Here is a 14,386-nt window from a genome sequence, read left to right on the forward strand (position 1 = left end):
AGTAACCCAACATATAAATTCTCACTCATCTAACTCACACTTCGCCTCTCAGCAAAGACAGTCTGCAAGTATCATGGTCTTATATGGCACACAGCTGAAGGCAGCTCAAACAAAGCAGGAATGACTGAAAGGAAATAAAATCGTATTTACAGTCATCTTTCCTACTTAAAAAAAGGACAAAACTTGCTATTCCAGAATACCTTTTGATTCAACTTTCAACACATCAAACATTACAGTATGCTTGTTGGCTGCATCTTTGTGTCATAAGAACACAACACCCCACATTCTTATAAAAATGGAAACACATTTTTCTTACTCATGGACATCAGTCACTTTATTGATAGAAAACTTTACATAACCCCGTATTATTCTTTTATTTTGTCCATGGGGAAACTTGGGAGTTAAATTTACCATTAAATTTTAGAGTAAGTACAGTTAGGGTTGGGTTAGTATAGTTCTTTCTCCTACAAACTTTTTATTTTTCCAAAACCCAATTTTAACTGTCCTATTTTACATATGTTTAACAATTGTAAGTCACTTCAAATGCTTTTTGAAATCATAATTGAAAATGACTAACCCTGACTAAAGCATAAACAGATGTCTGATTAATGTGCTAACCACCCTTCTTCAGTATACATTAATCCCAGAGGATAATAAAGTCCTATAGTCATGATTTCCAACATAGAATATTCATACAGATTTCCAACTGTTGGAATCTAACAGAAGACTAACACAGACCAACACACACACACACACACACACACATGGAATCTAACAGAAGACTAACACAGACCAACACACACACACACACACACACACACACACACACACACACGCCCTCTACAGATTTCCGACAGACTAATAACATAAAACACCCCCCCCCACACACACACACCCCTCTCTACAGATTTCCGACAGACTAATAACATAAAATACACACACCCCACCCCCACCCACTCTCCCACCTGTCGCAGAAGTAATGTAAAACAGATGAGTGACTTTCTCTCAATGTATCCAAACAGACACCCAAGACCTTGAAGATTACCTTGTTTCTCATTAAAACTTTCAAGAAAAAATATTTATGATGACTTAAAGACCCCTATATAAATAGCCACCTAATACAGAACAAATTGAGAAGATGCAGGTCAAACACTGCTAAGCTCCACTCAGCTCAAATTAGACGAGTCTGCTGACTCCAAACCTGTTTTCCTAACATGGGGGTTTCAGCAGGATGACATAAGATTTGCTGAGCACCATAGTAATCTTTTAAGACACTAATCAAAAACATGGTCCTGTATTTAAAAAACCCCAGAAGTGGTTTTAAGACGGCAGAAGCACCTCAGCCACTAAAATAAGCAAGATTTTAAGTAAAATTACCCACACAGCAAATCTTTTAATAGTTCAGCAACCAATAAATGGAAAATGTTCCTTAAAATCTATTTCCGATTATTCCAAAGAATCCTTCAACTGTAGTTAAGCTCTATGGAAAATAATTAGTTGTCATAAAGCTTCTGACCACGTGGGATGTTTCTTAGGAAAGAACACTGGTCTGAGCCAGGCATGGTGACCTTGGACCAGGTACACAGTAGGTGCTCCCAGTTCTGCGGCGGTGGGCTGCTCCTGAGTAGCGTCTGACAATTGGGTGAGTGCCGTAAGACTTACAGCCTGACATAAAAGCGATGCTAACACTCAGCTCTCTTGAAATCAACCCAAGAAAGAGATGACTAGTTTTAAAGACGTACTACAAATACACAGGCCTGAAGCTTCAGTAAATTAAAACAGCCCTTGCTAACCTATACTGAACACATCAGCAAATACTGTTATATTGAAGTGCATATAGTCAGACGAATATTGTATGTTACCACCTTTGATATTTACATGTGTGGTACTAACTCCCCCAAAGCTTAGACTTGTGAGATAATTAAGAAACACATTCCTTGTTGTTTTTTAACATTAAATACAGGTTTTCTATTAAAGAGGATATTAGAACAATATATTTTTCCTGGTGTCTAAAATAGGCATCAGATTTCTAAACAGAAGAGAAAAGGCCTTAGGCAAAGAGCCACATATTAAATATTCAGACTGGTCTAAGGATACTAAATTAATAAATTAACTTGAATAAATTAAGTGTGCACATTCAGAACAGAAGTGGAGCTTTGGGCCAGCAACAAGTGAACCAAAGGCAAAAATCTGCCAAGGTTAAGGCAGGTTTTTATATACAGTACAATGTATTTTCTCCCCCCTCCCTGCCAAGTTCATTTAGCATTCACGCTGTTATTTAAAGTGCATTGCCAAGCTAAAACAGAAGCTTCCTAATGGAAAAAAATTGCTGTCATAGAAAGTTTCTTTTGTTTTAGAGTCTTCCTTCTACCTATTTTTAGCATTTTCTTTTTGCCCTTCACACACTTAGTGTAAGAGACTGCTGCAACAACTACATGACGTTGGACACAAAGCATGATGATGGTCAGGGTGATAGCCGTTGTAAGGAATTACTTTCTTCTTCTGCTGGAGTCAATTTAAGTGTTGGCAGTTTCCGAGGAGGAAGCTGAGGGCTTTGGCGAAGATTGTCATCCATCTGTGGAAAGTACAAAAGGTACATCTGACTAATAGCTATGGTAACACTAACACGGACTGTGGCGTCCCCATCCAAACCATAGCCTAGAAGAGTACAGAACCTTATGTTTCTAGCACTGCTAGAGAAATCTTTTTCTTGCAAATAATCTCTAAAGAATTCTAAACATCATACCTAAATACTGGCTGACTTAGTACATGTATGGGGTTTCCCTTGTGGCTCAGCTGGTAAATAATCCACCTGCAATGTGGGAGACCTGGGTTCGATCCCTGGGTTGGGAAGATCCCTGGAGAAGGGAAAGGCTACCCACTCCGGTATTCTGGCCTGGAGAGTTCCATGGACTGTATAGCCCATGGGGTCGCAAAGAGTCGGACACGACTGAGCAACTTTCACTTTCACTTAGTATATGTATAAAAGCAGTATGGCTCATCCTTGATGTCTTCACAAAATTACAGTAATGCCACAAAATGAACAGTCTACTGAAGTCAACCACAGTACAACTTGGTTTAAGAAACCTTCTAATATTAAGTGTAAAAGCAACATTTCTGTTAGATTACTTTCCACAGGTTACAAAGTATGTTCTCACTTGAGCTTCCCAAGACAATTATAAAGAAAAAAAGACAATCATTCTCTATTTTACAGATTAGCAAAAGGAAGCTCAGAAAGGTTATCAGGTTTGCATTAGCAAAGCTAGCATTAGAGCTGAAATGTGAACCCTGGTCTTATTCTAACACTATTGTTCTTTCAACTATACCTCAATGTCTCAATAAAAATGACCTGTACTCCACTCAAAAAGATCACCTCCATTAGGCTCTGAGTATTTAGACCAAGGAAGGCTAGGAAAAGAGACAGAAGGATAAATACTTTAGACCTAATCCACAGGCACTGCAAACAATGAATGGATCAGTTCTAAGTCCGCTCTAGAGAAACAAAGTAACGTGGAGCACATTTAGAAAATGTCCAAGAGCTTCAGGAGTACATTAGGATCCCTGAAAACATCAAGGGAGGGGTTATTTAGATCTGAGTCAGACCCTAGAAAACTACCTTTAACCAGGGTACCCCAAAACCAGACTGCAAGGTCCTGGTGTTAAGCTACTTCATAAAAGTCTTGAAAGCAGCTGCCATTGATGACCCAAAACCAACAGAATACAGCGTCTTATCACCTAGCTGGTAGACAGGCTTTTTTTTAGAGTTTTAACATGTGTAGCGCAAAACTCTCTCCTTTCAAGATGCTTTTATAAAGCACAGAGGAAATGTTTCAGCAGAGATACATGGGGTTTATAATCAAAGGAAAAGAATAAAAGATTAACTCAGTTTTCCAATGGACAAGGGTATTCCCAGTGAACTATCTGAATCAGTTGTGTTAAGACATCTTTTTTTCCTCGCAAAAACTAAGTTCCTCAAACATAACTCATTCTTTTTTTTAAGCTCCAGATTTTCTGTCTAAATGGTGAACAGTGGTAGTCAAGAGAATTTGCTGTTCTATTGTCTTGTAGCAAACAGAGATCTGTACTGAGGAGCAGATGGGAAGTGGGGTGGGGAGAGGCACTAACACAGGGTCAGGAGACCCTCATATCATGATGATGCCAAAGTGAACTGTACAGAAGTGGTGGCAGGGCCTCTTGGTCTCACTTTCTGCAAATAAACGTCTGAAATGAATTTGCCACAGATGGAAATGAAAACTACCCTGGATAGTCTTCATCCAGCAGAAAAGTATCTATAACAGTCTGAATAATTTTTCCATTATCCACACTTAACTCTTGGTGTATTTCCTCCTCTCATGAGAGTTACTGGGTTGGGCTAAGAATTAAGACAAACTTGGCTTTCATTCAGCTTACCCAAACTTTAACAAGAGGTACATAAGTAAGAAGTTAAGTGTTAGTTGCTCAGTTGTGTCTGATTCTTTGCAACCCTGTGGACTGTAGCCCATCAGGCTCCTCTATTCATGGGATTCTCCAGGCAAGAATACTGGAGTGGGTAGCCATTCTCTTCTCCAGGGGATCATGAAGTAAAGTGAAGCGAAAGTCGCTCAGTCGTGTCCAACTCTTTGCGACCCCATGGACTACACAGTCCATGGAATTCTCCAGGCCAGAATAGTGGAGTGGGGAGCCTTTCCCTTCTCCAGAGGACCTTCCCAACAAAGGGATCAAATCTAGGTCTCCCACATTGCAGGCGGATTATTTACCAGCTGAGCCACAAGGGAAGCCCAAGAATATACCATAAAAAGAAATAAAATGGTCACTCCAGAGAGTGGTAGTTGTAAACCTGGCTATTACCACCAGTAGTAATGGATACATAATTTCACTCATGAGTTACATAGCTGACTAACTACAAAGCCCATGCTGGAATCCAATTACTAGGGTTCAGATGCTCTCTCTACTTCTTGCCAGCAGAATGACCTTGGGCAGATGATGTTATAAACTACTCTTGAAGCTTCAGTTATCTCATCTGTAAAGTAGGGATAACAGAGTACCTGCACACACAGGGTTGCTGTGAGATTAAATGAGATAACTCATATAAAGTTCATATGATACAGTGCCTGTTACTCAATCCCGCAAACCTCTAGCCAGTGTTATTAGGCCATAATGACCCCTTAGCTTGTGAAAGAATGAAGCATTATCCATTTGTATAAGAAAAAAGCAAGTTTATCAAACACTTGAGGAAAAAACTGTCTAACTCTCCTTTTCCACCTAGAATCACCCTTGAAATTTCCATTGCTGGTTCCCTCCCCTGCCCAATTCCTCAATATTTCTCTCAACAAATGCATACTCCCTAAGTGGCAAATATCCACACTAGCCAAAAACTTTAAACATTTAGAACAGAGGATAGGAACATTTATGTGAAACAAAGAAAAAGACACCATAGTGCTATCAGTAAGAAAGAATAAGCAGAGGAGCGTACGATCAAGAAATATTAACACTCAGAGATGGAGAGGAGCAGACAAGGAAGCAAGAAGTGTTTTTCTGTTTCTTTCTCTCTCCCCCTCTTTTTTTTTTTTAAAGTCAAAGTCTCCTAACTTGAAAAGTACTGCTAATTGTGTGGTAAAAGTAAACCCAATGCTATTATCAGATCTTTCCCCCAAACAACCAGTCCATTACTGGCTTCAAAACACTGTATTTTGTACTGCTTTTAGTAAATGTATATTTAAACAACTTTCTGAAAAAAATAAACTTAAAAAAATAAAGAAAAGGGTAAAGGTAATGCATAACCCAAATTACAATATTAACTGCAGAAAGGAAAATAACGATTGAAGTAAACTTGACCTTTTCAATCAAGTTGGATTCCTTATTTACAAGTTGTGTCAGTTTCTGCAGATTTGCATCTACCGTTTCTTGTCCAGTAGGAGAGATGCCTAAGAAGCCAGGACAGAAATCAGAAAGAGGAAATTTTGAAAGCCTTACAAGCTGTTTAGAGTCAAAGAATATTGAGTCTATCCACCCCCTAAATGCTCCATCCCCCACCCACCTCCCCAAAAAGGCAAAGTGAAAAACCATTCTCGGTTCAAAAGGCAAACTTAAGATACAGTGATACTCCAAAAGCAAACCCTAAGCCAAAGGACTAAATGTGTCCTTCAGGAGACCCAGTTAGCCAAGTGTCAGGCAGACAGCCAAGGTCATTAATAAGAGCGCAGCAGGGCTCACTGCCTTCTCAAATCTGACTTGTACCTTTTCCCCACCCATTTCAAATAGGCCTTTAGTTACAACCACTGCATTTGAAGAGCTTTCTAAGGGCCAAACAAATACCCACGCCTCCACAGTACTTGAACGGACTTTAAAAAAATACAATTTCTGGGATCTATTCCAGGACTGGATCCTATTCTAATTCGGTGACTCTGGTACAGGACTTAAGATTTTGTGTTTGTTCTGTGGTCAGGTTTGCTAACCACTGCTCCCAAGTAACAAGGTTGAAAATTACTCAGTTTTGTGACTTTCAAACTAGTAACCCCTTCCTTGTTACATACAAGTGTATTATATACAAAACACATAACCCACTATATAAAAAAGTAAACTGTTCCTAAGCCAATGGTCCTTCTGACTTCTCTTTCTTAAAAGGACGATTTCTGCCAACTCTCCCCACACAAACTCGGTGAGCGCAAGGCCCCTCACTCCCGAAGCAGCAAGCCTGAGTGGCAGGCGCCCTCTATTTACGATACCTCGTCTGGTGCAAGCAGTTTTCAAGTAGTGGAATCATGGGAGTGTACCTCACCAAAATCAATCTGCTGCTCATTTCTGTTCACGCAGGAAAATGCTAGAAGCAACATTTAAAGTAATTGCCCATTTGCATTAGGATAAAGGCTATCTTTCAGCAGGGACACAATAAATACCTGTGGTTAACTTTTAAAAGAAAATGACCCACTTCAAAGGGGCAATATTTAAGGAACAAGAAGCAAGAACTGTATAAAATCCAGAAGAACAGACAAAAGGCAAATAGATATTTCTCTATTGAAAGCAGAACTAACACATGGGAGGGGGGGAGTTGGAAAAAATGCCATTTTTTGAAGTTTTATAAACCAGGATTTCGGAGAAGGAAATGGCAACCCACTCCAGTGTTCTTGCCTGGAGAATCCCAGGGACGGGGGAGCCTGGTGGGCTGCCGTCTATGGGGTTGCACAGAGTCGGACACACTGAAGCGACTTAGTAGCAGCAGCAGCAAACCAGGATTTAAAGACAATATACACACATTTTAAATAAGTAATGGATTTGGTGTATACGTCCTTAGGAGAATATGCAAATATTCTATGCAAACAAAGATTAGCTGAAGAAGAACCAACTTACCTCCAAGACTAACCCTAAAATAACTGTTTAGGATGTCATCACAAAAGCGACACAGGTTGGAGAGCTGCTTCAAATGTTCTTGTAACTGGACTTTAGGAAAACGTACTTTATAAAGAGGTGCGAGAAAACCAAACACATAGGCATCCAAAGTGGAAGGCCTGAAAATAAATTAAGGATTTTTAAAAAGCACATAAGAAAATATTAATCTGGGATTATGCTAAAAACTTTTTCTTAAATACATTTATCGATTCTGCAGTATACACTATAGTCTTTTAAAAGGTTTACTACCCATTTGGGCTTATAAAAATGAAGCAACTAGGGTTTTACTCATTAGTAGTTTTTTAAAATACTCTACCCATTTTATTTAGAAGAAAATTTAAGTTGTAAATTAGAAGATTCATTTTTACTCACAGGCATCATGTAGAGACTAGAGACTGGGTGGGAACAGTCTTAAAAGTTTCAAAGTCACATATGCAACATACTAAGTCAATATCAGATTACCCCGACAGAAAGTTTCCTACAGTATAAAATCCACTAAGTATTTTTTTAAGTGGCACACTCATTGGGGATGGGGTAAGAGGACCAGGCAAGGGAACTTGCTTTAAGTAACTGCTCAATGGATATATGCAAACAAAACATTAAAATGGTTTTATAAGGGAATGTACTCACATATCTCCAAAGAAAAACTGAGATGTTCCCAATCTGTTTGACAGAAGATTTAGGCACTCCTTCGCATCTCTGTATATCTAATAAGGATGAAATTACACCTCAAAAGTAGGAAAGATGCTCGAGAACTCCTTTTCAGGCTGGCATCGATAAGGACTGGGCAGGCCAAAAAGTTTGCTCAGGTTTTTCTGTACCATTTTATCTTACAGAAAAACCCGAACGAATTTTTTGACCAACCCAATAGTTTCACCCCTGCTCTCTCTTGTCCCTCCTCCAGAGAGCCCTTGCTCTGAAGGTAATTCCAACCATACCTGAGCTTCTACTTCTCGAAGGTGGTAGAGGGGAGGCTCTCCCCTGGTCAGGAGAATCCTATTCAGTGCTCCCTTAGACATTCTTCCAGGCAGGATCAAACTCAAGGGAAAAGGCATTCGTGAAGCAAACCATGGCTTTGTCACAGTAAAGTAATTGTCACTCTCAACCCAGAATGTGTGAAGCTGCAAAAGGAGGGGGAAAAACCACTACAAGGATATTCTTTTATTAAAAGATCATTCAATAGATGTAAAACTTTTTCATAAATATCTCTGAGTGAAGTTAACTTCAAACCCACTTTCTAGCTAGGATGATTCAAGGACATCAAGATTTTTAAACATGTGAGTTTTGTTTTGCTCTATCCCAAGCATCCAGAATAAGGCCTGGAACATAGTAGGTGCTTAATGAATAGTTTCTGAATGAATTACAGTTGGCCCAAATCTATACATGGAGCAACAAACTCTGTATTTCACACAGAATTTTTATTTCCAAAATGACACTGTCTTTCACTTTGTTGGTTCCTATATTAGTTGAATGTCTAACAGAATCAACCCAGTTTCACAGTTATGTGAAACAACTGAAAATAAGACATAAATGAAATTTCCTCTCTTAAGCCTCTTCCAGTATTTTTCTCCTAAACAGACTAAGTACATTCTCAGTAAGTCACTAAAATACTGTAATATTCACCAGCGCTCACCACTGCAGGAAGAAGCTTCTCTTCAAGGAGAGCGATGTAAGCTAGCGTATCTGCCCCTTGTTTTGCTGAGAGTTCATAATCAGCATTGTATTTCTGTTAAAAAATATAAAACCCAAAACCTCATAAGTCAAGAACATCCCAAAACAGTGAGGCTAAATAAACTAGGACTCCTACCATTCTTCCTCAAAAATGGCAAACATATTAAAAGGGAAAAGAGAAATACAAATTCAGTAACAAATGCTACTTAATGCAAATAAAGTTCTGAGCATAGCGTCATGTACACAGTAAGGTCCATAAATGTTAGTTGTAGTTTTTTTTTATTATTAACTATTATTTCACTGATTGTTAATGACCTTACTTTAGTGCATGGCATGTAGTACAAACTTAATAGAAGCTATTATTATTTTTGTTAATTGATAATAAGGAAAAGTTCTAATTAGTTGTGTTCCCCATGAAAAGAAAAAACTTCCCCATTTAGAAAAGTTCTAAATTTTGTTGCCATAGGACTTCCTTAACTATTGGCAAAACCAATGATAACTTTCACGTTTATATAAATTGCTACATGTTTAAACATTTTAAATATATAAACCTTGGCATGTTCAGATATTTTGGATACATTATTTCATGAAACATTTAACTGCAGTTATTAATTTAAGTACTTAAAAAAAATAGTTACTAGTTGATAGGAACTCAGACCTCATACCAAGCACAAAATGTGTAGCAGTTATGAAACTAAATTTACAATCATATCAATAAGTGTAATAGTGAAGATAAATCTAAATCTACTAAACTAAATCTACTTATACCTAAATTTCAATAAAAGCCAAGCAAAGTGCACGATCATATAAGTTGACTGTAACTCACTATATGGCTTTCGAATCACAGTACAACTCATAATTTAGAGCAGTGACTCTCAGATTTATTTTATTTTAATCAAACCCTATGTATCTCCAAGGTGGTTAGAATCTGCCTGCAATGCAGGAGACCCAGGTTCAATCCCTGGGTAGGGAAGATCCTCTGGACAAGGGAATGGCAACCCACTCTGATATTCTTGCCTGGAGAATCCCCATGGAAAGAGGAACCTGGTGGGCTATAGTCCATGGGGTCACAAAAAGTTGGACTCAACTGAAGCGACTGAGCATGCATGCATGCATATTATCTCCAAAAAAGAATTCTAAACAAATATTTTTAATGTTTTTCTTTTTTTAAAGTAACATGCAGGGATGGAGAATCTACTTATTCAAAAAGGCCCACCCACCTGTTTTCTTAAAAAGTTTAGTATTTTTGCCGGCTGAGAAATAGTGTTGTCTTCAGTTGTCAAAACTGGTACCTCTCCTATAATCAAAAAACATTTTACACACAAGGAAGCATTTCAATATCCTTTGAAGAGATCCCAGTACCCTTAAAACTATACCAATCACATTTGGAGGAGGAAAAAATGAGTAAGATATTTTAGGTTTTTGCAGTTTTACACACACACACACACACACACACACAGAGTTTTGGAGAGCATTTCATTTCTCATAATTTCCACTTATTTGGCTTGTCCTTTGAAGTATTGCTCAGAATGATCAAAACATAAGCAACATACAGTCAAGGTAATGGTGAGAACTAAAACCCCAAGGTACTCCATGGCTACATGCCTCCTAGCTTTAAATGAGAGGGGGAGGGTGCAGAAAGGGGGCAGAAAGGAGCGTTTAAAAAGTTTACAGCGTACCTCTTGAACCTCTCCAGGTGTTATCTATGACATTGACTTTCAGGGGTGCACCAGAAAATTTGGCGTAAGCCTGAAAGAGAGTTTGGAATAAAACATTTTAGACTGAATACTAAAGGAAATCTGCAGAGCAGCCTGACTTCAAATCTGGGTCCCCCGAAAGGTAGACGCATCAGACTCCGGGGCTGCATCCCTCCCCAGACTTCTAGCCGGCGTTGCGCACGCCAGCTACCAGGGCTTTGGGGGCTTATTTCACCCCCACCCCAACATTCAGGGCATACGGAGCAGGGAGCGCGCGCCCCCGGCTTTGGGCTTTCATTCCACCGCCCAGACAGCGTTGCATGATTGAAAACACTCGGAGCCAAGCGGAGAAGCCATGACTTCCCCCCCGTGGCTTCGGCGGGGACACAGGCTAGGCTGTAACTTCTCGGACGCGAGGGAGCCCAGATCGCTGCAGCAAGCAGCCCCCGGGCCGGAGCGCCGCGCGGGAAGCGCCGTTCGCCGCCGGGACCCGGCCAGCCGGCCTGGCGCCTCTGGCCCCGCCCCTTCTTGCCCGCGCCCGCGCCAGCGAGACGGCCTCACCATCACCACCAGGGAGTCGCTGTGCACCGACGGGAGCCCCCAGCCGCCTCCCCAGCAACTGAGCTCCAAGGGGGCCGCCATCTTGCCGGGGCCGACCTTTGGTATCCCGGAAGTGCTTTTGCCACCTACTTTCCGGCAGGTGGAATCACGGGGGCGGGGCGAGAAGGAGAGAAGAGATCTCTGGGGACCGGGAGAGAGGCGGGAAGGACCCCTGGAGGGGTTAATATCATGCTTAGAATCAGCTTGGCCTAGGGGTTGAGAGTCCTGGGCAGTAAGTCAGATAGCCTGCCAGTAAGTCCCCAGATAAGCATGCCTAATGTGTCCCATGGAGAAGGAAATGGAAACCCACTCCAGTATTCTTGTCTGGAGAATCCCATGGTCAGAGGAGTCTGGCAGGCTCCAGTCTCTGACCTGGAGAACCCCATGGTCAGAGGAGTCCATGGGGTTCGGACGCGACTTAGCGACTAAAGCAAGCAGTGTGTCCCAAGCCCTTTGACCATTGCTACCCTGGGCCTAAACGAACCCATCTGTAGAACTAGGCATAGCGGTTTAGTCACAAGATTGTTCTGTTTAAAACTATGACATGGGGGTAAAGAACTTGACATACATAGTAGGCACTCTAATTGTTTGACCCCTTTCCCCATATATTTGGCTTCTGCTTCTTGCCGTTCTCGATCTCAATTAGTCACCTACTGTTTACTTGTTACACCTTTTCTAACAGTAGCAAGTTTCCTGGAGTTTCTCAGGTTTCCTAGAGTTTGAAGAATCCTGCCCTTCTTCAGCCTGGAATGTCTTGCTTTCTTCCCTGGCTCTGCTCCCTCAAAGATGAGCTTAACCGCCACCTCCCTGGTAGAGTTTTCCGAAGTCAGGAACTTCTGGATCCCTGCAGCCTCTTGTACGTACTTGAATTGCAGCTTCTACCTGATACAAACTTTTTGCCTTTCAGTGTACTGAAAGTTCTTGGAAGACAGAATGGGGCTGGCTTCCTAGATGTGAGACGTCTGCAATTACACAGAGACCTGTGCTTAGAAAGCTCACACTTGCTTAATGTTCTGGTGTTATTGTTTTGAAATTCTTAATAATTTTTGAACAGAGGGCCCTGAGTTTTTTATTTCAGTTGGGCCCTGCAGCATGTCATCAGTCGTGTCTGTGAGCCTTGTGGGCATGAACTACATGTTTCTTAAGCATCACACTGACAGTTTCTTAGAAAAACTGAGGAAAAAAAGGAAAGATGGACCTTGGAAATGCCTTGATCATAACTTGCTTCCTGGGTCTTGAAATTAGGACTTGGGTACCAGGTGTCTTTCTAGAAGGCACAGTAGACTTTCTGGGATACTCTCTCAGGCATTCTCTCTGAGCTCTTTCCTTTCCCATGCCCCTTTGGTTGCTGCTGCTAAGTCACGTCAGTCCTGTCCAACTCTGTGCAACCCTGTAGACGGCAGCCTACCAGGCTCCCATCCCTGGGATTCTCCAGGCCAAGAATACAGGAGTGGGTTGCCATTTCCTTCTCCAGTGCATGAAAGTGAAAAGTGAAAGTGAAGTCGCTCAGTCGTGTGTGACTCTTCCAGACCCCATGGACTGTAGCCTACCAGGCTCCTCCGTCCATGGATTTTCCAGGCAAGAGTACTGGAGTGGGTTGCCATTGCCTTCTCCGCTGAGATGGTTGGGTCCCTTTAAACAACTGAAAACTCAAAAGAAATCTCTGCACATTTTCACGAAGTTGCAACTCAACAAGCAATTGCTAAACAGTTCCTTACTATTTACATAGCCATCTAAATTACAGTATCAATCTGCTAGAGTCCTTTTTCATGTTTCAAAGGCAAGAGTTTGAAACTTCTCAGAAATGGGTAGAGAAGTTATGTCAAAGGTGAGATTCCATTAACAATACTTAAAATTGGAAAATGTGTAACATAAATATCATTAAAATTAAATGTCAAAATATTTATTGAGCAGCTGCTATGTCCAATACCCTGTAAAATTCTGGGACGATGCAGAGATAAACAAGTTATGAATTCTGTTCTCAGGAGCTAATAGTCTACAAAGGAGACAAAGAACTAGGTGTAACAAATCAGATTATCATGAGAAAAGTTAGAGATAAAAATAAAATACTGTGGAAGCAGAGAGCAGGAATGATACATCCTCTGTGAAATCAATGGAAACTGTCTGTTTCATCTTCAGTATAAAGAAAGTAATTCAACTTTCAGATTCAAGTAATTGGACCTCCCTGTTTAGAGGATTAAAATCCCAAGCCATAAATCTCAGAGTCCAAATACGACAATTAGGCATTTTAAATAATCGTACCCAGAGAATATGTGTTGCTTGAGTTTTGTTTATAGAAGGGAGGAGGGTTAAAGTGGATGTACATTCTTTGTGGACACACAATTATTAATTATTCAGCTCTGCCTTCTCCCTTATTGCTACTGTTACAAAAGACAGTTTCATTTGCATTAAAGGGAAATTGAATCTCTTAGCATTGCATTGAGACAGAGAATAGCACACTATTGCTTTTGATGAGAGAATCTTTACACACAGGTTTATTTGTGTCTATTTAATAGCAGTTTTTTTTTTTTATTGCTGCAATTCGTCTGGAGTGTCTATATTTACTAGATTGAATTTTAAAACCCTAGCACAGTTGATTGCACCACCAGGCCAAGTATCATTCCAGAGAGGCACAGAGAAAGCCTAAACCTTCAGAAATTATGCCTGGTATGGGTAGTTGGCCCCTGTGCATTTTTATGGCTGCTAAAGAATACTGTTCAAAGTTTGTCAAAATCATAATTTCAGATTCCTACCAGGAAGCATGCTATCTGCAAAACATTTATGTATGTGTGGGATGACCTGAATTACAACTTTATAATGAGTATTCCAGACAATGTTTCCCCTGAAAAAGAAATCTTATTTTTCAAAATATAGACGTTAAAAATAGTTTCATCTAGTGATGGTCATCCGGACTCCAGGGACTTGATCTTGGCGTCCATTCCTATCCCTCATGTGTTCCTTAACTTGGGGGCCATGTTACAGATTCTGTTAGGATCCTGTGTCTGGGCTGTTAAGATTCTGTGAAATGGTGC

The 14,386-nt window shown here is 40.5% G+C and overlaps 1 protein-coding gene across 4 annotated transcripts; it reads right to left on the reverse strand.

Moving 5' to 3' along the window:
• Positions 1 to 942: 942 nt before the first annotated feature.
• On the reverse strand, positions 943 to 11,401 carry MTX3 (metaxin 3). 4 transcript variants are annotated; one of them, XR_010663911.1, is made up of 10 exons: positions 11,316 to 11,401; positions 10,737 to 10,806; positions 10,278 to 10,354; positions 9,020 to 9,112; positions 8,325 to 8,507; positions 8,017 to 8,093; positions 7,348 to 7,505; positions 6,726 to 6,820; positions 5,836 to 5,924; positions 2,562 to 2,575 (listed from the first exon to the last, which is right to left on the reverse strand). XR_010663911.1 is itself a non-coding variant. In XM_065940730.1 (9 exons), exons 1-9 carry the CDS (start codon positions 11,394 to 11,396, stop codon positions 2,465 to 2,467), a joined length of 939 nt encoding a protein of 312 aa, XP_065796802.1. In that variant the 5' UTR covers positions 11,397 to 11,401; the 3' UTR covers positions 943 to 2,464. The 4 variants fall into 4 exon arrangements, 3 of the variants coding, with proteins under 3 accessions (XP_065796802.1, XP_065796804.1, XP_065796803.1); XM_065940730.1 differs by lacking the exon at positions 6,726 to 6,820 and having other exon boundaries at positions 943 to 2,575; XM_065940731.1 differs by lacking the exon at positions 5,836 to 5,924 and having other exon boundaries at positions 2,449 to 2,575.
• Between the last annotated feature and the right edge of the window lie 2,985 nt (positions 11,402 to 14,386).

The sequence above is a fragment of the Muntiacus reevesi genome, chromosome 7 (genome assembly GCF_963930625.1).
Source record: "Muntiacus reevesi chromosome 7, mMunRee1.1, whole genome shotgun sequence".
Classification (NCBI taxonomy): Eukaryota; Metazoa; Chordata; class Mammalia; order Artiodactyla; family Cervidae; genus Muntiacus; species Muntiacus reevesi.

Bases quoted from the DNA above. Each gene is read 5' to 3' on its own strand.
- MTX3 (XM_065940730.1), bottom strand. From the start codon at position 11,396: ATGGCGGCCCCCTTGGAGCTCAGTTGCTGGGGAGGCGGCTGGGGGCTC. The intron at 9,113-10,277 runs GTGGGTGGGCCT...ATTTTTTAACAG, and splicing joins TAAACTTTTTAAGAAAACAG to AAATACAATGCTGATTATGA. The intron at 8,508-9,019 runs GTGAGCGCTGGT...CTCCTTTTGCAG, and splicing joins AGAAGCTTCTTCCTGCAGTG to CTTCACACATTCTGGGTTGA.